Source organism: Mustela nigripes, chromosome 10 (genome assembly GCF_022355385.1).
Source record: "Mustela nigripes isolate SB6536 chromosome 10, MUSNIG.SB6536, whole genome shotgun sequence".
NCBI lineage: Eukaryota > Metazoa > Chordata > Mammalia > Carnivora > Mustelidae > Mustela > Mustela nigripes.
The window spans coordinates 64469983-64492086 of record NC_081566.1 but is presented as its reverse complement, the minus strand read 5'-3'; the positions used below and the strand labels follow the sequence as shown (position 1 = coordinate 64492086).

The 22104-nt window shown below is 51.6% G+C and overlaps 1 protein-coding gene across 9 annotated transcripts; it reads right to left on the bottom strand.

Moving 5' to 3' along the window:
- Positions 1–6562: 6562 nt before the first annotated feature.
- FCRL1 (Fc receptor like 1) lies at positions 6563–20303 on the bottom strand. Of its 9 annotated transcripts, none has more exons than XM_059413579.1 (11): positions 19701–20302; positions 16151–16177; positions 13779–14048; positions 12429–12716; positions 11990–12268; positions 11567–11683; positions 10553–10580; positions 9502–9584; positions 9226–9294; positions 8646–8674; positions 6563–7739 (listed from the first exon to the last, which is right to left on the bottom strand). In XM_059413579.1, the coding sequence occupies exons 1-11, from the start codon at positions 19807–19809 to the stop codon at positions 7668–7670; spliced, it is 1371 nt and encodes a 456-aa protein (XP_059269562.1). In that variant the 5' UTR covers positions 19810–20302; the 3' UTR covers positions 6563–7667. The 9 variants fall into 9 exon arrangements, 8 of the variants coding, with proteins under 8 accessions (XP_059269562.1, XP_059269560.1, XP_059269568.1 ...); XM_059413577.1 differs by having other exon boundaries at positions 8646–8677; positions 19701–20301; XM_059413585.1 differs by having other exon boundaries at positions 8646–8677; positions 16015–16177; positions 19701–19770.
- Between the last annotated feature and the right edge of the window lie 1801 nt (positions 20304–22104).

The window sequence follows — 22104 nt, the reverse complement described above, 5'->3', positions numbered from 1 at the left end:
GGTCTGTATGCAGGGAATGGAAACTGCTGTTCAAAGTAAGTATTGCACAATTAAAGAGAGAGAGAGAGAGAAAAAAAAAAAAAAAAGGAAGTGGAAGGGCTTGTCAATGTCCGGCCACAATCTTCTTTCCTATAGGTGCTATGAGAATGATGATGGTCCTCTAGGTGCCAGAGAACCGCCTTCTCTCAACACTGATGATGGTTAACACACACAGCTGTGCATGAGTTGGACACAGTTCTAGGTGCCTCACACTCACGGGGTTATTTGATGTCCAGAGCAAGCTTCTGGAGTCTGCACAGTCCCCTTTACACAGCTGGGGAAACAGGCAGCAGGGAAGGCAAGCAATGGACCAAGATCATCACGGTCCATTTCCAGTGGGGACAGCCAAGAGTCAAACTCAGGCAACCCCGTTCCACAGTCTGGCCCTCAAACGCTGTCGGATCCTACTGTGACGTATAATGCTTCTCAGTGTCCGTCAGGAGAGTAAGGCCAGAGGTGCAACCCCTCAGGCTTCCTGGGTGATCTTTTCTTCAGTCCATAGCTTGCCTTCTAGAACACGATGTCGCCAAGATTCATAACAAATGCTCTGTATCACTGGGAACATTGTCCTCTCCCGTACTTCTAATCCATGCTGCTTTCGACGGCCGTCTGCCCCCAGCGCAGCCACGCCCTCCAGAGCACACATCCCCAGATCCTGTTATCTCTCCCGTTCCGATGAGTTGTGGTCCCTGTAAGTGTTCTGTGCCCCAGTCCGCTCAGGGGCGGGCTGAACAGGCAGATACATGTTTCTTTGTGGACCTGACAGAGCACGAAACTGTAAATCATAAAATCATTGGTATTTGTAACCTGGGGACTGACTGGCGGTGAACTGAATCGATGTCTTCTGTTCAGGTGAAGACTTAGCATCGTCAGTCCCCACAGACAGAGCTTTCCTTCGGGAAATGCTGACGTATACGTGATGTCATACCTCGTATCATCAACGCCTCGCTTAAAGTGGTGTAAAAGGAATGCGAAAAATACCCCCCAAACCAGGTTAAAAAATAAATTATGTATCAGACCGTATACTGTCAAGCAGCCATTAAAATGATTCTGTAGAATATTTAAATAGCAATGGAAGTTGTTCACGATATACTGTAAGGAAAGGGGCTGTTCAAAGCAATCTATCTGCCACACACCATCCTCCCCAAAATGGACCAATTAAAAAAAATGTATGGGACAATAAACAGCAATGAGTTAGTGTGATTATATCTGACTAATGTAATTTTTAAAAAGATTTTATTTATTTATTTGAGAGAGAGCGAGAGAGTGGGAGAGGGAGAAGCAGACTCGCTGCTGAGCAGGGATCCTAAAATGGGGCTCGATCCCAGGACCCTGGGATCATAACCTGAGCCGAAGGCAGACATTTAACCCATTGAGCCACCCAGGTACCCCCTGATTAGTGTAATTAAAGTTGGTTTTTATTTTCCTCATTTTGCTTATCATTGTGTTCTTGTATTCTTACAATAAACACATGCTATTTATATATTTCTAAAGGATTCATAAAAAACAAGACCTGGCGTTTTTTAAGCCTCACTCACCTCTAAGTGTACCAAGCAATGCTACTCTACCTTTCTGCACAGGCAAGTGATCTCTTTGTGTTTGGAAGAGGGTGAGTATTTCTCTCCCTGGCACCAGAGCTGCCCACTGAGCTTCTCTCCAAGCCCTTCCTCTGGGAGGGCTTCTAGGTGGCCCGTGGCTCCTCCTCGTCCTGCCCAGTCACGACAGCACAGGATTCTGATGGAGGACAGTGAGTTAAGGGAGAAAATACAGAAAAAGGCATAAGCAAAATGTGGAGGAAGAACTGGTAGTAGGTGTTGGTTTTTCATAGATATCTGAGCCGATTTTTCAAAGTACTTGTGGTTTCATCCTGTTCTGTACGGACATGTGGCTCTTGAGTTGAGAATTAGCTTTTTCCCATGGCGTTACCAAATGGTGGGAGGTGTGATTTGTGTGAAAGTGAGTGCTGCAGGGGAAGAGAAATGAGTGGCCACAGGGTGGGTAGGTGGGCCACTGGGGTGGCAGCGAGTCCTTGAGGTGACCAGCACACTCCATCCGGATTCTGGTCACACCTGACTGATGGCAGACATTCACATGTGGACGGACACAACTAGCAGGCCCACAAACTCGGATGCAAAGTAGGGGCCACGGCCAGAGACCAGAAGCTCAGCAGTTCATTGGAGGACAAAGTAACTTATGTTCAAGGTTACAGTGGTGGAAGTGAAACTGTAGGGCGGGGTGCACTGGCCAAAGCGAGAGACGTGTGCTGGGATATTTGGCCACCAGCAGGAGGAAGTCGCAGGTTCCAGAAAGAAGCAGAGTTACCTGTAGACACAACAGCTTCTGGGACAGACCGAGTAGACCCTTGACTCGAAGACTCTGCAGGTGGCAGCATACACAAGGCTACCTGTCAGACACAGGGGCAGCAGTGTCCTGCCAACTCCATTCAGTATCTTGGAAGGGACACAAGATGCAAGGCTAGGGGTGTGTGTGTTAGGATTGAGAGAGACAGAGTCTTCATGAACTACAACTCACAAAAAAATAAATACCATCTTCCACTTGAGGAAGTTGATTACCAGGAAAGTCACAATAAGAAAATGAAGCTGGTTCACTTCAGAGATGGGTGTATTTGGTTGAATTTGGGGCTGCAAGGCTGCAATGACAGAATTAAATGTCATAATGTGTGAAGTCTCTTCCCACAGGAATTGGTGCATACGTGCTGTGGATATGGCCCTGCCACCGCCACCACCCTGGTGTGTGTGGGAGCAGCTATGGTAGTAATTTCAGTTGTTACTGTAATTGTCTTGAACAACATGGTAGGTCTTTGTTGAATGAGGTTTGACCTAGATATTCAACAAATGACATTTTATGTCTAGGGTGAGAAATACATTCTTCTGGAGATGCTAATGTTTGTTGGAGCAGAGCTGGGTGGCAGGAATCTTGATGTGGTGTCAATAGACACTCTCTAAGTATTATTTAAGCAGAGCCAGACCTTCTGCCCAGAAGACTCTACATAGCATTTCATTAATTCCAAAAATTCTGTCCAGACAGCATGGCAGGGAATTCGGACCAAGAATATCCAGAAACTTCTGTCCGCTTCCTTCTGGTAGTTGTGAAGATGAAGATGGTTGAGAGACCCAATTTCTCTGAGAATTATCCACATATCTACTCCAGGCAATCTGAGAAAGATAGGAATAAGATTCGACTCAGGTAGTGATGGCTTTAGGAGCCTGGAGTTTTACAGGTCTCAAATTTTTCTTCTTCTTCTTCTTTTTATTTTTTAAGGGATTTTTTTTAAGACTTATTTATTTATTTATTTATTTATTTATTTATTTGCCAGGCAGAAATAACCAGTAGGCAGAGAGGCAGGCAGAGAGAGAGAGGAGGAAGCAGGCTCCCCGCTGAGCAGAGAGCCCAATGCAAGGCTCGATCCCAGGACCCTGAGATCATGACCTGAGCCGAAGGCAGAGGCCTTAACCCACTGAGCCACCCAGGCGGCCCTCAAATTTTTCTTCTTCATGAGGAGGATCACTTTCTTCAGTGTCACTAGGAGTTATTGCTAATCCCTTTTGAAGAAGGCATTGCCATTCCCATGGTGGGAGGTAGAGGAGATCCTAGTCTTGAAGTCTGAGGTGGGGAGGGGTGCAGGAAGACTTAGTGAGGCTTTGGGTAGATATCTGAGCAGAATCTGCAACAGGAAGCAGACCTCCCACGGTCTGTGAGAACCTCCTGACTAGAGGCCGGGCTCCCTGGGGATGGCAGTCTTGGTTGGGGCCCCAAGGGATCAAACACAATTCAATCTGAAGCTTTCTATTTTCCATTCTAATTGTATATGTGTGAACTGGGTGGAGGGGACCCTTGGGGAGTTGAGAACACTGACCCTTAGTAGAGCCACCCAAGGCAGCTTCCTTGGGCATCTTCCCAGCAGTAGTATATCGGCTATTGGTGGTAGAAGAACTGAGATCCAGACTGTGCTTCTGGCTTTCGGTTTTGATTTCCCTTCAAGGGATTTGCGCATTCTTCTAGCCTGCTCTGCTAACGACTCCTTCCTAGTTCAGGAGGTGGTAATTCACTAGCCGGAGGAAGCGTGCATTCATTCACTCAGTGAGGGGTAAATATTACATAACTTTTTAAATGCACAATTAAACAGGTAAAAAAGAAGGGAAATTTCCACCATTACATATAAAGAAAAAAAAAAAAAAAGGAAGTGAAAACAGAGTGTTAACACGTACAAATTGATATTACCGGTGCCCTGAGGAGAAAATACTACACTAGATGATTTTTATGAGTACAGTATTTAGTTTATTTGGAACTCAGAAGCAAAACGCTGTATCTGCAAGTGATCGAAGGTTGAAACCAAGACACATAAAATCTGGACCATCAGAAGACATTCTTTTTAAGAAAAGAGTGACCTGGTAGGGAAAAACATTCACCTACCAGCACAGAGATGACAAGTAACCTTGTCTTTCTATGAACTCTGGGGGAGATAGAGAGTTTCTCCTGAGATATCAGAACCCCAGGACTGTGCCGCTCCCGTGGGTGGGCCATGGGAAGCCCCAGATAAGGAATTGTAAAAAGTGGTCCCAGGCCAGTGACATCCCCAGGACTTAGAACAGCACATACAGAGCGGCTTTTGAGGGACACAGACAGAAGCATAGGTCATGAAACTCACCATGGACAGGACTTGTCTCCATCAACAGTCACAAACCCCAGCAAATGGTGATGAACAAGATTCAAAATATGTAAGAAATGCAGGCTTAAACACCTAAAACTTCTGGCAGAAGAACTATCTAAGAAATACAATAAATTAAATGTATTTGAACTATTTTAAAGTTGTAAAAATAATAAAATGAAGTGTTACACCCATCACTGTAAAGTGCTATAAAAACAAAAAGGGAAATTTGAAATGGAATCATAATAATTTTTTGAGCATTTGATGTGTGCCATGTACACCTTGAAGCATTTTACTCTTTTTTGGATGTTCTAAGCCTTTTTAAAAATTTTATTTACATTCAATTAATTAGCATATAGTGTATTATTAGTTCCAGAGATAGAGTTCAGTGATGCATCAGCTGATCTTGAAGCACTTTAAACAAATGATTTTACCTGATGAACAAGACTGCATGATATATTAGATACAATTGTTATCCAGTTTTAAACATGAAGAAATACACAGAAATTAACCAATTCGCTCAAAACTGCAGATTTAGTAAATGGCAGAACACACGTGTAAATCCAGAAAAAAGTTCAAGCTTCTGGTCCCCTGGGGCTCCCACTTCATTCCTGGAGTCCTGCCTGAGGTTCAAACACTTCACAGTGGCAGATTAAACATGAAATTTAAAAATCTACATTTGTCCTAAGAAAGAAAAAGGTAAACATTTCCATGGGCCAGAAACAGAAACGTAAGGGAGAAAGGCAGCTGAGGAGGCGAGAGCCAGTGAGGGTTGCAGAGGAAGAGCATCCCAGGACCGGCGAGAGTGGGTGCAGAGCTCCTGAAGCGGGATGGCCCCAGGGCATGCAGGAGGAACACTGGGAGGATGTGGTTGGAGCCAATCCAGCGATGGGAAAAGTCATCCTGCACAGATGTTCAAATGGTGCTAGTGTCAGGCAGAAGTATTAAACAGGAAGTTTTTATTAGAATGAGATAAGGCAGCACGGAATTACAAAAAAGAACAGACTACTTGGTAAACAGCAGTCGATAATTGATATTGGTCTGAAAAAAATACTTCAATCTCTATCTCACATAAATTTTTTTATTCCAAAAAGTAAAGTCATAATATAAATATAAAATTCCAAAACAGGAGAAGTCAGATTCTTACCTCACACCAAACGTACATATGATATCCTGTGTGAATATACACCCAGATCATGAGGGCATTGTAAGAACGTGCAAGAACATTTTTAGAACAGAATCACAGGGAGGGAATGTGAGGGAAGTTTCTGGAATGAGGGAGAAATTTTACATCCCAACAAGAGTTTGGGTTACGTGGGTGTGTATTTGTCGGACCAGTGGAACTGAACACCTAAACTATGCACACCTCACTGGGTATAAGTTATAAGTAGGTCCTCCAAAAGCTGTAAGAAGGAGTTGAATGAACACTGAGAAAATGCACAAAGGGCCAGCACAGGAAACAGGGAAGAGCTACAAATGAACAGTCAATTTACGGGAAAAATGCTCAGTTGCACGAGTCATTGTAACATTTTTAATTGAAATAGCAATGACACCTTTTTCTCACAGACGGTGCTCTACGTGTCGTTGGTTCTGTGTTCCCTGGTTCAAGAGTATTCAGCACAAACACAGAGTGTGCGTGACCTAAAATGTCCGAGTCCCTGTTTTACAGATTATTCCTTCAGATGGATTAGTGGGAACGCAGAAATACATTTGTGTGAGGACATTTATTTTAGTATTTTTTTAATAATGGGAAATTTTTGGAATCTACCTAACCTGCATCAGTGATTGAAAAGGATTCTGAGGGCTTACTTATGGTTTTTACTACAGCTTTATTAAAAATAAAAGACTCCTTAATAATAGTAAAAAAAAAAGAAAAGATTAAAATTTATTATGATAGTGTTTAACAATGCTGGTTTTTGTTTATTTGTTAATATTTTATTTATTTATTTGACAGAGAAAGACACAGCGAGAGAGGGAACACAAGCAGGGGGAGTGAGAGAGGGAGAAGCAGGCTTTCCACCAAGCAGGGAGACCCAGGCAGGTCTCAATCCCAGGCCCCTGGGATCACAACCCAAGTTGAAGGCAGACGCTTAACAACTGAGCCACCCAGGCGCCCCATCAATGCTCAGTTATTAAACACAGGGGTACCACTTGTGGTGTTAGATATAGGGAAGGCTCCAACATTTTATATTATATACGTCTAAATTGTTTTAATTTGTAAGAGTTAGTGTATAATTAATTGTTTTAAAATGAAAACATGGACTCCAAATTGTATTGTCATATTTTTTTGAAGTTCGTGAATAAAAGAAGAAAAACTATATTCGTAAGCTTCTAGAGGTGCAGCAAATACAGAACTTTGTGTGTGGTGACACAAAGATTGTATGTCATGATAAATATGGGGGCATCTAGATGAGTCTGTGCATACAAAACATGTCACTGAAATTGAATGTACCCATAGTTACTCTGGATAATGATATAGTGATTCCAAGTGCACCGAGTCACGTATTTCATGCAGAAACAGGAAGAGTCACGTATGTGTCAGGGTTGTTCTGGAGTCCATCACAGAGGGCATCTGCACTTGGACAAGAGGATGGACGCTCACCTCTGCACAGCTGCCTGCAGAATCGTTAACCCCATGTCCATGCACTCCGAGCAAGCTTCACTGTCCCTCCACCCCAAGGTCACCCACCCTGTTTCCTCTTATAGAATGAAGTTAGAGCACAATTTGACCTGTGCCTAAAAGAACCAGCAGGAGTATGGCCACCCCTGCATTCATGTTGGGTCTTTTGGATGGTTTCTTCAGGGCTTTTAGCCTGATGCAGGAATAGTCTCTGGGGGGTTGGGGGGAAGCACCTAGATGAGAAGTCCTGGAAAGCTGACTACCCCAGGATCTCTGAAGAACATAGTCCTGAGGCTTGGGCTCATGGATGGTTTCCAAAGAGCAGAATCTTCCAGGACTTTACATGGCGTCTTCATAGTCCACATCTGCAGGGCTTGCCTTCTTCAGCTTAAAATAGATGGCTGAGGCATTCTAAAAGCAAAAGCATATGGATAGGACCAGAGCAGGGAAGACATGTGGTTCTCTTCCCCAGCCACCCTGGATGCGTCCTATCATTGCACGCCACACAGCCCAGAAAGTAGAGCCTCTTGGAAGACTGACCATAGGTGAGCATTTTCAAAGGCCTGTGTCCCACGAGTGGGCTGCAGAGGTGTTTCTGATGAGCCATAAGTTCACCCAAACATGCAAACTCCCATTATAATGGGATAATGGGCCACCATTAGGCATTTCCACAGGCTATCACTTTTTCTTAAGGATGTCAGAGCTTCGTACTCATAAACTACATTAAACTAAGCACAAATTCTGCCCTGAGACCTCTGGCTACTCCCCCTCTCTATACTAGACAAATGTACAAAGCACGTACTATCCTTGCACCCATGTAGAGCTGGAATTCCTGTAATTTTCTGAAAGTATTTTTGTATTACCAGAGATTGCCTGGATTGTTCAAGGTTTAAAATTTACTGAGTTGACACAAATCACTATTAGTTTAGCTTTGTTCAATATTAATTTAGTTTTCCACAGATTCTGTGGTTAACCTCACAGCACAAAGTGGTATGTGTGTGTGGTTCAACAATATTTCAGGATAAAGATTTTAAAGGTAAGAATTTTTAGACTTGCCGTAGCTACACTGTACCTACAGATCATCCATGTGTTGTTGCTAAAGGAAACATCTGTGCAAGGCTCTCACATTCACTTGCATGGTGAGGCTTTATTGTTATGACCAAATGTTTTCCCCGCTGTGTGGGGAGATAAGGGAGGAGATAGACCCTGAGAACCTTTGGTTTTTCCTAAGTGGCCATAGTTGTAAGAGTTTGAGAACCAGTCACAGGAAGAAAGAAAGAAGAGCAGGAAAGAAATTCTGTACGTCTTCTAACTCACCTGGCCTGAGGTAGGTGTCCTTTGGGGGTCTACTGTGGAACATAAGATGTGTGCTGTAAGATTTCACTTCTATTTGAAGTCCTTCCCTAAAGTCATGCTAATAAAGGCTTCTTCTCCTCCTATCAACTTCCCATGTATTGATTTCTGTCAGCAATTTCATTCTTGCTTTTTCATCTCTTACAAACATGATTTCCTTGCTGTACGGAGGACCAGGGGCAGCCTAGAGGTGGACGTGTAAGAAGTCCCTCCGGGCATTTACACTCTTCACATTTCTGGACCCTCGAGGTATGGATGGGACAATAGCCACAAGTGAGTCCACACAAGGAGGGCAGGCAGACACCACCACCCCAGTGTTCCTCTGACCAGGCTGTGCTGAGCTAGCGCCAGAACTGGACTCTCCTGGGGGTGGCTCCCAGACCCAAGGCCAGTGCTCAGGAAAGTAGAGCAAACCCCACAGCCAACTGCAAGGCAGAGCCGCAGTGCTGAAGAACACTTCCATATGCCACTTGCAGGCACTGATTATCCACTTGGTCCCAGAAAAGACAAAAGTCAGAGACACACTCAGTCCCTTACGTCTCACCTGCTGCTTGCCGCTCTTGCTGCCTGTGGTACACCAAAGAGTAGACCTCGTCTCCGCTTACGACATTCACTGAAGAGAAGAAAGGAGGCATAGTGACACAGTCCTTTCTTCCTACCACTTACCTCATTCCATGCCTACCACCTGTCACCATGAAGACGGATGTGCCATCTGTTGTTGGGGGTGGCTGGGGCACAGCAGGCACTGGTGGGATAGCAGACTCCACCCCTTCCCTGGCCCCCTCTAGCTGCTTGGGCCAGAACCTTTGGGAAACCTCACCATTCTCGTATACAAACTGTTCCTGCAGTGGGACCGCTGAGTTGATGTAGTTGGGCACCTGTGGCACGGGGCTGGGAGGGATCCTGCAGACACAGAAACACAAGATAACTCTGTGGGAAAGCATCCCAGATACCCCAGACATTACTGTCCAGGGTTGTGAGCGAGACATTGAAGGAGACAAGCCTGTTAGCAAGGGTCCTCAGCCGAATACTGACTTCTGGGAAGATCCACAGTGAGCTCCACTGTGTGTTATAAACTCTGTACCTGGGCTGAGCAAGGCACCGCAGAGCAGCCATGGAGTGCACAGCCCATGAACACAGGTCCTTACATAATGGGTTCAGTGCAGTGTTGCCCAGACCTAAAATAGGGCCCCTCCCATCACAAGCGCTCAGTGACTACGAAGTGAGAATATTGATTCCCCCCCCCCCCCCCCCCCCCCGTGGAGAACAGGTTGTTAGGCAGAACAAGCAGCTTGAGGAAGGGAGAGAAGAAAGTGAACTTGCATGTACAGGGCTCTGTACCCCTGGAAGACCGCTACTCTGATTTGGGAAAATAATCTGATTTTTGTTAGCATAAACAACATGGTACAAAAATATGTCAACGAAACGTTGATGTTTTAAAAATATTTTCCTCCTCTAAACTAAAGAACTTTGCCAGCAAGTTTTCGGGATGGTTATCACTCTCTGGCTTGAATGACGGACATGTGCTTGTATCTTAATGCCTTTGAGATACTTTCAGGATCTCGGGATCCTGTCATCAAAATGACTCACAGATGCTCAGGTATCGGTTAATCGATTGGATAAATCAATTCACTGGTGAATGTGTGAAATGGGTCCGTTTAGTGGGGGAGGTGAATCAGGATGAATGACGGAAAAAGGATTTGGATTAATTCGTCCATGTACAAATGAGGAGGAGCAGCAAACAGACCCTGTCAGCAGTGGGAGAACTCCAGATAATAAAATACACAACAAGCGCATGAGAGTGGACCAGTCGGAGCGGGGAACGTGGCTTTCCTGCATCATCGGCACGCGCAGAGGGAGCAGAGCCTCACCTGCCCGGGTCCTCAGCCTCTCGTCTCCCTAGAAGTCAAGCAGATGGGCAAACACGTCAAAAGGGAATCAGATGGCCCTTGTGCGGGGGCTGCTCCCCAGGCCTGTCACCGCGTGCCGGAGGGCGTCCTGGCTGTCGTCGACTCGGATTCTTCACTCGCAGGGGAAGACACTCCGTGCGCAGCAGTCGGCTTCCAGACGTTCCTCCCACGGCAAGGACCTGAGCCCGAGCCTCTGAACCTGAACACCTATTGTCTTTTCTGCTTTGGGTTTTGATTTCGACAACAACACACCACCTACTCTTGTCACGACAAGAGCCCTCAGAAGCACCACAGCCACAGCCACGTTACAGGTGAGGTGACGGACCCCACGCGGCAGGACGAGTTTAGAATTTCAGTGAGACTCTCGCATGGTCTCCATCTTGCTCAGGGGAGAACAGGAGTCCGGGATTAAACACCTGAATAAATATGCAATTACCAGCTGCGAGCGGGGGCGAAGCTGAACAACTTAGGGCTCTGAGGAAAGAGTAAAAGGAGAGAATTGTAGGCCGTGTGGCTGGCTGAAGCCTCTGGGGGAAAAAGACAGGCTGAGGAGCAGCAGAGATCCTGCCGTGAGCAGACGAGCGGGTGCATAGGTGAGCGTTCCAGAAAGCGGGAAGAGCTCGTGACGGTGCTCGGGGGGATGAGAACAGAGGCACGGAGTTTAACTGGGGGGTGGTCGGCAGAGCTGGAGTTGCTAACTGCGTTTCTCTTCTAGAAGCTGACCTGTTGTTTTTAATAGAGTCAGAATTTGGGGTGAAAATTAGATCCTGGAAGCAGCGGACATCAGTTGAGCCCCGACTGATCACACACAGGGGTTGGGGGACTCGGCCACAGACACAGGCACCGCTCCTGGGCTGGGGACTGGCAGCACGTATCCCCCCCACCCCCACCGTGTTCCTGTCTGTCCCCAGTCCCGCCTATTTCTGTGAAAACAAAGTTCACAGTAACGAAATACCAGAATCGATAAATACTAACCCATTCTTTTCTTGAGCCAACAGCAGAGTGATAAGGCCATAACAGTGGGACCAAGGGTGCCAAGCAGCCCCTCCAGGACTCCTGAGGCGAGAAGTTCCTTTCTGTCCTCCACAGGCACTGAGGGGAGAGGTCTGCCCGTGAGCCAGCCTGCAGCAGGGCTGGCCTTTGGAGAGCAGACGTCTCGGGTGAGCTGAAGCCAAGGTCTGCTCTTCCCGGGCGAGGGGCGGGGGTGGCGGGACTAACTTATGTGATTTGCAGCTCATCACCCTCATGGCAGGAGGGAGGCACAGCCTTCATGGCCTCTGTGCCTCTCAGACACACCTCCCGGGGCAGCACCACCCTCAGATGCTGTGGGGTCCATACAACTCTCTGGGATACCAGAGAGGGACATTGGCCAAGACAGTTCAATGGCCTGAGCCGTACCTGTGACGCTGAGCATCACCGCCTCGCTGCGCTGGGCCCCCAGGCCGTTGTCGGCCTCACAGGAGTAGTTTCCAGAATGTTCTGTGGTCAGAGAGAGGTTGAAGGAGGCTCCTCCTCCAGACAGGGTCGAGTTGCTCCCCAGGATGATGTCCTCATGGTAAAACCGGTACCGAATCGGTGGAGAGCCGCTCTGGGCCTCACAGCGAAGCTCCATCACGTCCCCAGGGAAGGCCTGGGCCCCGGGTGCCCGGAGGGTGAGGACGGGGCGGGACACTGGACCTGAGGGAGACAGGGGCTGTTGGATGGGGTCTCCACACCGTGACAAACTCGTAATCCCTGCCCACAGAGGCTCAGCCCCGTTGGTCATTTGCACGGAGCCCCGAGGGACGTGGAGCCCAGCGAGTGGGGGTGCTGGCGGGACAGAAGCTCCGAAACTTACTTCTGACAGTGACGCTGACCAGCTCGCTGATGCTGGGGTGGTAGCCGTTGTCGGCCGTGCAGAAGTAGTTCTCTGCGTCACTGTCGGTCACCGCCGGGATCTCGAACTTGGCGGTGAGTGAGCGCTGGGTCTTTGTTTCCAGAATCAAACCCAGGACCCCTTTGTACCAGGAGAAGGTGATGTCTCCTGTGCCCTGGGTGGCCAAGCAGATGAGATCCAGCTTCTTTCCCTTCTGCACTTGTCCCCCTGGAGGCTGTGTCTCCAAGCTCACATTCCAGACGGGGACTCCTACACAAACACAAGGAGACACCTGGGATGTGACAGTCCCGAAAGCACGGGCCTTGGGTCAAGTCAATAACTGGTGTTGTTCTGTGGTGGTGGGTGGCATTCTGGGGTGGGGGGTGGTGTTTGCTGCTGGCTGGGGGCGGCCTCCGTCAGCTGGACAGTGCGGGGGGTGAGAAGGCCACACTGTTACATGGTGGCTGCGGCTCCCCTCCCTTCCTGGGGCAGTGGGGCTCCCAGGGCCTGGGCCTCTCCAGCCCACGCTCTGCAGGGCACAGGACGACGGCGGCCACAGGACAGACAGCCGATCGAGCTGTCTGGTCTCAAATGTTGGCCCCACGTCTTACTGTGGGTGCTTGATGCAACCGCTTCACTTGTCAGACTCAGTCTCCCGTCTGTACAAGGCAGGGGCGGGATACTAGCTATCTCCTGCAGTTGGGGCGGTCCCATGACCTAGCGCACGTGGGGCCTGGAGCCGAGCTGGCTGACCAGTGGCTCTTTGCTCCTGTCCGGCCTCACCAGTGTTGAGTTTTGAACAAGGGTGGGGAAGCCGACCTTCCGGAGGTGCTCCACATCTTCTTCCTGGCACCGTGGACACATTGTTGTCGAGAATGGGGGAGGACGTTAGCGCCCTCCGGAACATGGAGTGACAGAGGTCAGTCACCAAACGCCCCCTTCTCCTTTCTTTCAAAACCAAGCCCCAGCTTCGCCTCCCATAGCCTCGGGCCCAAAGCGGGCCCTTACCGTGCAGGTCTGAGTTCTCCCTTCTCTGTAGCTCCCGTGACTCCCCACCACGGCCACACGTGTCCCCCCTGGGGAGGATGTCGCCAGGGGTCGGGATTTTGCAGTGATTTGCTCCCACTCTCCAGCACAGGGAGGATGCCGTGAGGGGCTTCTAAGTACTCTCCTGGGCACTTGAGCGGGATTAGGGTGAATAGGAGCAGATCCCTTCAAGACTCTGAGAAGGAGAGAAGCTCCAGCATGTCTCCACCAGCTCCTACGCCCCAGGGGAGAGCAGCCTCGGGCCCCCGACCCTGTGTAAGTTCCCCGTGCAGACCCCGGGCTCACCTTGCACTTGTATCTGGATCCTGGGGCTCCAAGTGACTCTGATCGCCAAGGTCTTTGCTTTACACCAGTAGGAGCCCGAGTCTTTCCTCCACACGGTGGGGAGCTGGAGCTCTGGGGAGTGACTGCAGCCCTGCCCCAGGGCCTGACTCTCTCTGAAGAAGCAGAACTGGACTGGAGCACCCAGCTTCTGAGAAGTGGCCTGCATCTCACAGGTCAGGGTCATCGAGCCCCCCTCTTTGGGCCGAGAGGGCCTGGCTGTCAGAAGCAATGCTAGAGAGAGGGACGAAAGACAAATCCCCGGGCAATGGGTTCCAGAGCTCCCGTCAGAGGCACACGGGGCTCTCAGTGTTTGGAACAAGGCGAACTGGGTGCAGAGACGGCCCCCCACTCCAGCCCGGCCTGACCCTGTGCCATGTCTCCGCCCCCCACAAGGCAACCTCTACCTCCCGCTTGGTTTCCACTCTTTGACATCTCTGTCCACAAACTAAAAACACCTTTTCTGGACACAGGGCCGGGCGCCGACCACTGTTACCAGAGAGGGTGAAGCCTGACGTTTCAGGAAAAGCGAGAGTGTTTCATTCATTCCTGTCATAAACCATGTCGGTTATCTTCTTCCGCTCACTCCCCCGGCATCCCAGAGCCACACACTGTCTTTCAAGGACAGAATGTGACATGGGACGATCGGCCAGTCGGGGAAAGATTAGAGGAATTTAATGCTTTCTTTACTGAACCTCTCCTGCCCGTTACTGCTGCTCCCAACGGAAGGAACAGGTGTACGCTTGCCTGAAAATGCCACTCGCACACGCGCAGCTCCCCTGCTCTGCGACTCTGTGCAAATCTCGTGTGAACCACGGCTGTCAGGGGCAGTTTCATTCCATACCCTGAGCCCCAGGGATGTCTCCCTTTTCAGCCAGGGGGGGCTCTTCTATGAATGCACTACAGATGGGCAAAGCTGGGTCCTGCCTCCCCTCCTCTCCGTCTGCCTGGCAGCAGCCCCCAACAAGACATCAGATCCTGGAGGACAGCAGCTCTCGAAGTATTTGTTTACCCAGCATCAGAGCCTCTGCTCCGATAAAAATGCCGCATGTTCTGGATCCCGAGAGGGGGCTGCTGCCGCCACACCTGTCAGCCTCAAGCCTTGCTCCTGGGATGCTTTACCCTGGGACTTTGTAAACTCTAGTCCAGGGTTAGTACCAGAAGGTTTGCTCCGGGGCCTGGAATTCCTGGCAGGGGTGGTCTTTTCTCCTGGGAATCCTGCAATCCCCAGAGGACTGAGGACAGAGAAAGGAATAAAAAAGGTGTCCAAGCCCCCATTCCCCACTCTTCCGAATGGGGCTGATGGCGTGGAGGGGACACCAGACAGGGCAGTTTGCAAGGCCTGGAGCTCGGTCTTGTAGCTCCGAGCTTGTTTCAGAGAGTTCTCAGACTCCCAGGCAGACCTGGCAAGTCCCTGGTAGTGGAAGCTTTGTTTCTGCTGGATGTGGATTTGGATCGGTGCTTGGGCTCAGACTGGGCGCTCAAGGGGTAGAAGCAGGATCAGGCACAGAGTGTGTCAGTATTAACCCACAGCCTGAGTTCCACTTGGACAAACTTTGGGAGAGCATCCCAGAAGCCTGGGCTGGTCCCCAGTATTTGTGCAAAGCTGTGCTCCCCGGCTGTGTGCATGGCCTGTGTTCTTGGCGGGGCAGGAAGCTTCTTCGAGTCCTGCAGGTAGTATTTTCTATGTAAGGCAGCGATTCTGATGTATCCTGGGTTGAAATGCGCTTCAGTGGAAGATTCCTTCTGGGAGAAAGCTTCCTCCACTCTTCATCTGGTGGAAGCAAGACCTCGAATGAGCGTCGGAGTGATGGGTTTGTGCCAACCAGAGTGAGAGAGAAGCCGCATGGGCAACAGCTGTGGCCACAGAGCAGGGCTGGAAATGGGAGGGGGACAGAGAGCTAGCTACTTGGCTTTCCCGTGGTCCCGGGGACCGACTGTCACGTTCTCCATGGATGTGTGATGGCGGCGTCTCCTCCATCGCTCCTGGGGGAGCACCTCATGGGGAAGACACGAGGGCTTTGCCGCCCCCGAGTCTGGGAGGACGACGAGTCTTCTAACGTCCGTCTCCCACACTCTGTGGCTTCCGGTGGAACAGCCTCTCCCTTCCCGAGCTGCCACTCCCCACAGAAAGGGCTATGGTTTCAAGAAGACCCGCTCCCCCAAACTGAGCGGCCACGTGTCAGGTGCAGAAACTGACCTGAACACAAGCAGCCTGGTCCCCAGGGAGCCGCTGCCGTGGTAGACCTCAGCGGCTGTCACCGGAGGGCAGCCAGCACCCCCGTGGGCCTGCCGCACGGATTGGGCCACGAAGAGGAAAGGGAGGCCCGACTCACCTTCACTGGCTGGTTCGCAGGGGGCAGCTAGGAGAGAAGTCAGGAGAGGTCAGTGCAGGTGCGAATTCCAAACGGGCAGCCCCTGCAGCCTGGCTGACCGTCCCCAGGGCGGTTCTCCGCGTGCCCTCCTGCAGCCGTCCCCCTCCCCCTCCCCGCTCCTCCCCCTCCCCCACTCCCTCCCCCTCCACGCCCCCCCTCCTGCCCACTACTCTCCTCCCCCCATCCTTCCTGATCCCCGCTCCCTCGCCTACATCCCCAACACCACACGGTTCCTTTTGTGCTCAGGAGCTCCTTCCCGATCACCGCTCCTATCCGTGCTGAGGGTGGTGCCTTCGTTCCGTGGCCCCTTCAAGCCCTGGACTCTCATCCCTCCTCTCAAATGTCCAGGTGACCCCAGCCCGGGCCGGCCCACCGCAGTCACAGCAGCCAGCCTCCTGCTCCCGACGCCCTTTATTCACCAACGCCCCGGTGGACGAGGTCCGCAGAAAGAATCCGGATTTCTCCCAAGATTCTCCCACACCTCAAGGGTCTGACTGTAGGTAGTATGGCAGCATCACGCTCAAGAACAGAACATTCTGGGGAGATGCAGGCTCTGCAGCCAGAAGACAGAGCCCTGAAGCGTGCCTCTTCCCCTTACAAGCTGTGCTACCCCAGGGACAACGCTTCACCTCTCTGGGCTCCGCTTTCCTTTTCTGTGAAATGCAGGTAATCATAGACTCCCTCAGAGTTTCTGCAGGGATTAAATAAGTTCATGTCCATAAAATGCTTAGAATAGGGCTTGGGATTTATTTACCATCCAGCAAATTATTAGTACCTATTTGAGCCCATGTTTAGTCTGACTTGTGTAGCCTGTTGGAGCTGAAGCGCTGGTCTGACTAATGTCTGCCTCAGGTAGGAGAATGGAATCGATGGGGCTAGCGTGAAAATCACATTTTTTATCCGTCCGTTCTACACACGGTTTCAAGCACTTATGATGGCGTGCCAGGGCCTGTGCACGGGCTGGCGTTGCGGGAGCGAGTACAAACAGCAGGCTCTGCTGTCCAGGACTTTCGGGAGAGAGAGCCAATTGAAAAATCACCAAAGAGCCTGACTTGAGAGAGTGATCAGTGTTACAGGAGGGATGAGACCGAGACACAAGTCCGAGGGTCTTAGGACAGTTTGGACACTTTGGACGGCTGTCAGCTGAGTAGAAAACAGAATGAAAGTTGACAGCTGCCTTTGGGGTGTTTGGGGATGAGCACCCCAACACAGAACTAGCCAATGCAAAGGACGTGAGAAGGAATGAGCTTGTGGTGGGGTGGGGAAGAGAAGGTGGTGCCCTTGGAGCTGACAGAGGGGCGGCGGTGGGCGCTGGTGTGGTAGAGAGGGTCAGTGAGTCACGGAGGGCTCCCTGGACTTGGCACCTGGTCTGGATTTCATTCCAGGTATGATGGGGAGCTGGGGACAGTTCTGACTCCACTTACGTTTGTAAAATCACTCTTATCCTGGGAGAAGGGCCGCCCCCCATCCTGCAGGAGAAGCAGGGAGGCCACTAGTGGCCATTTAGTCGGGAAGATGTAGTCTGGAAGAGCTCGGGCGAGGCAGGGCCACCGTGAAGGGCCAGAGTCCAGTATAAATTTGAAAGTAGAATCAAGACTTACTTATGGATGGGAGGTCAAGTGTCGAGGAGAGAGAGGGATGAGTGTAAGTCCTAGAGTCTTGGTCGCAGCCGCTGGAAGAGTGGAGCACGGCACGGTCACCTGGGTAAGTTGGGGGAACTCACGGGAGATCAGGACATGCGTTTGGCCACGTGGAGTGTAACAGCTGACTGGCTGCGGAGCGCATGCACGGCGCTCGGAGGAGAGGCCAGAGCTGGGGACATAAGCTTGAGCTGAAGGTCAAAGTGGCGCAGGAAGTGTCTGAACCGGGCGGGGACGTGCACATGGGTGGAGTGTGAGGTCTGGCACCAGCCTTGGACAACTCCAACCTCTGGTGGTCAGGAAGCAACAGGTGTTGAGTTAGAAAGAAACCCAGAAGCCTGTGGTGCTCCAGAAGCTGAGGAAGAAGTGCTTCCAGAAGACGGGGTGAAGGACCACTTGGGAGAGTCCAAGTTAAAGGAAGCCGAAAACAGAGCCCTGGCTGGGGTGACGGGGAAGGGGTTGGTGGTCCCAGCAGGGGCAGGGGTGGGGACGAAAGGTGGACAGCCATGGCCAAGGGGGAGAAGGACCTGATAGCACCGAGAACCAACAACAGTCGCCAGGGCTTGAAGGGGTGGAGGCCAGGAGGGAGGGTTTGAGGAGACGGAAATGCTCTGCGTCGTGCCGGCGCGGGAGCTCACCGGACGGCAGATCCTTCCGGAAAATCGGAGCTGCTGTATCGTAAAAGTGAAAGTTAATGTGAGGTAAGTTAAAAATGAGTTTAAAACAGGAAGGGTGGGTGGCGATGAGGCAAGCCCCGCAGCTCTCTGGAAATTTTGTGAAAGGGAGCGGAACATGGTCACGGCACATTCCCTTCGTCTTAGGGGCAAAGACGCGGTGGCGTGATTGTGCATTCACCGGACTAACCCGGGATGAAGCAATGTGCTGACGGGACAGGGACGGTTCTGAGAAAGCGAGAGCGTTAGAGAACCCAGTGCATACGGGGGGCAGTGGGGGGGTCCCGTCCTGCACGGGAGGTGGGACGGGTTGTCCTGCCCGGGGACAGACAGCGGGGGTCGGCAGGTCCACAGACACGGCCGCAGAAAGGTGAGGACATTGTCTTCTGATGGCTTTCACTTCCTCAGTGACATGCAGCAGGATTACAACCCGAGAGTAGGACGGAGATTGAGGAGACAGAGAAGGCGGGAGATGGTGGGCTGAGGGCCTGAGTGGGAGGCACCGAGTGGGAAGGGGTGGAAGGGTCTCCGGCCCTACAGGGGCCACCCGAGATGTGTGCCCCGCATTTAAAGGGATGTGAGTCAACAGGATGGTGCCCTCCGTGGGAAGTCACGCGCAGCTGCTTGGGCCCTGGTGTGAAGCCCACGGAGAAGCTGACGGAGCGTGTAGACAGGGCGGGGCTGGGCCAGCCCCCGCATCGAGCTGAGAGGCGGGGGGCGCGGAGGCCAGGAACAGGCAGTGAAAAACCCCGGTCCATGGGGCTGAGAGGGAAAGTTGCAAATGCCCCGTGGTCATAGGGTGGGGTAGGGGTGGGGGGGCCAGGAGCGGGGATTTGGAAGCAGGCGTCGGTGGTGGCGGTGGGGACGGTCCACTCTAGCTAGGCAGGCGGGGCCAGGGACAGAAGACAAAGGAAGGGAGGAGGACCGTGAGGACAAAGAGCCCCGTTTGTGGGGCGAACCACCCCCGCAGCCACCCACAACATGGAGAACAGACACAGAGTTCACCTCGGAAGGAAGAACAGACACTCAGCACTTCCTATGAGATCAAAAGTGAACTGGTAGTTTTCTTCAAACGCCTGGCTCTCCCGGCTTCCCCACCCGCTGCCTGACTCCGAGCCACAGGTCGGAGGCCGAGGTCCTGGCCTCCGTGGGTGCAGGCGGAGACCTTGGGAGGCCGGGCCTGGACGTCCTACTCACCGCACATCAGCAGCACAAGCGCCAGCAGCATGAGGACCGGGTTGGGGACTGTCCCTGGAGAGGCTTTCTCCGCGAAGGAGGAATCCAGTTTGACAGAGGGTGGAGGCATCCGGGTTGGGAACTAGAAGCGTGAGCGCCCTCCCAGGCCCCTCTGTCTGCTCTCCGCAGGGGCCTGAGGCAGCTACGGACGCTCCTTCTTGTGGCTTTGGTCTATGTCCACAGCTCGATGAGAGTGCACGTTAGCACATCAGGGCCTCCTCATGAGCTCAGGGCTGTCTCCAAGGACGGTTTCTGACGTGGATGAGCGCTCCCCGACTGCAGTCCTGCAGAGGGCAGTGGGTGCTTTCCCCGTGGGGAGGTCTGTCCCCCCACCGCGCCCGCTCCCCACGTGCTCCGGCTTCTCCACAGCTGCACGCTGTCTCTCTGGGCACGCACGGCTGAGCCGGGGCCTGATGGCTCTCACCGGGGTTACGGACAGGACCTGACGGTCTGTGATGGGCTCAGGGTCAAGCTGTTTGTAAGGTACTGGCTCCCGCCCATATTTAGACTTTCATGGCATAGCCTTCAGTGAAGCAGAAACAGAAGAAAAACAGAACCACAGGAACTTATAGCCTGGGGAGGGAAGTTTTTAAGTGAAATACAGGAAATAAGCTTATGCAAATTATCTCCTGGGCGCTGGGGACAGTTTGCCATGCTCACCTGGCATGTGTGACGGCGGTCCTCCCCTCCCCCACATCAGGTGGGTGTCTTCTACTCCATCACCCCCGGAGCACACTGGGGCTCCTGGTGCTTGGCATGGGGAGCCTGGGTGTGATTCAGACCGTGCTCAGAAAGAATAAACCGTCTCAGGTTCCAGCACCTCTTTGAGGATCTAGGATTAAGAACCAGATAACGTGCGGAAGCAAAGCGTGTGAGCAAAAAACAGGGGACACGGCAAGACGCCATTAGGTAGTGACGCCCAAGTGTGGGTGTGGAGTTCGAAGAGAAGGCACCAGAAGAGACGGTGGGGTGGGGGGTGCGCATGGGGCCAGCGCTGGGCCAGCTGCAGGAGGAGACCACACAGCTAAGCCACTTCCTCCAAACTAATTTTTACTGGTACGAAATCTGACGTTTGCCTCCTTCTGCATGACCACCCTTTACCTTCCCCTCGTCCTGTGCGGGGGCGAGAAAGAGAGGGGTGTTACCTGTCCCCGGAAGACGGCAGCGTCTGTCCCGCACCGTCTGCCCTGCACCGTGTTAACAGTCTGAGGATCTGGAGGTGAGAAGTGCATGTTCCCTAAGTGCTGAGAAGTCACAGTGCGGCAGGCGAGAAAGATCGATGAGCAAACCGAACCCTGGGAAGTGCGAAAATCGTGATGACTGAGCCAGCCCTGGTCGAGGGGCAAGAGCGGGGCGTCGGGAAAGGGGAGGGTCTGCAGAGGGTGTGCTTTCCGGGGATGACTGGGATCTCCGCCAGCCGTGCAGGCGGGGAAGGACGCCCTGTGCAGAGCCAAGAGGGCGTGCGGCGTGAAGTCATGAAACAGCGAGGTGTTCTGCTGGGGTCGTTGGAGCTTGATTGTTGGAACAAAGCGTGAAGTACCGACAGCAGGAGGCCAACGAGACAGGGAGGAGGAGAAGCCACAGCAGGTCTGTGCGCAGCACAGAGCGCGGGCTCTCCAGGGAGGGGGAGGGGCCAGTGGGGCCCCGGGGCCGGAGAAGGCACCTCCCATCAGAGGCAGCGCTGGGCCATTGCTGTGAGGTTCGAAGGACACGCTGTTTGACCATCTGATCGTTCCCCGAAGCCAGAATTTTGGGATTTTATGTACAACCTACTAACTTCTACATGCTGGAGAGTAACATTTAAAAATTGTTTTAAAACAAAGCATTTATGATGAATACCCAACTTTTGTAGCCACATGGACGGGACGGGAAGAGATTCTGCTGAGTGAAATAAGTCAAGCAGAGAGAGTCAGTTATCATATGGTTTCACTTACTTGTGGAGCATAACAAATAACATGGAAGACAAGGGGAGATGGAGAGGAGAAGGGAGTTGGGGAAAATTGGAAGGGGAGGTGAACCATGAGAGACTGTGGACTCTGAGAAACAACCTGAGGGGTTTGAAGGGGTAGGGGGGGTGGGAGGTTGGGGATCCAGGTGGTGGTTATTGGAGAGGGCACGGATTGCACGGAGCACTGGGTGTGGTGCAAAAATAATGAATACTGTTATGCTGAAAATAAATGAAAAATAAATTAAAAAAAACAACAAAATAAAGCAAAGCATTTCTGTACAGCAGCACAGCTGTGCGACCTCCGCCCCAGCTGGCGCGCAGGACGGTAAGGGAGGGGACAGCACTAGCCCCGCAGAAGATGACAAATCCGGGGACATACTGAGTCTGCTCATTTTTTTTTTTTTTTTTTTTACCTTT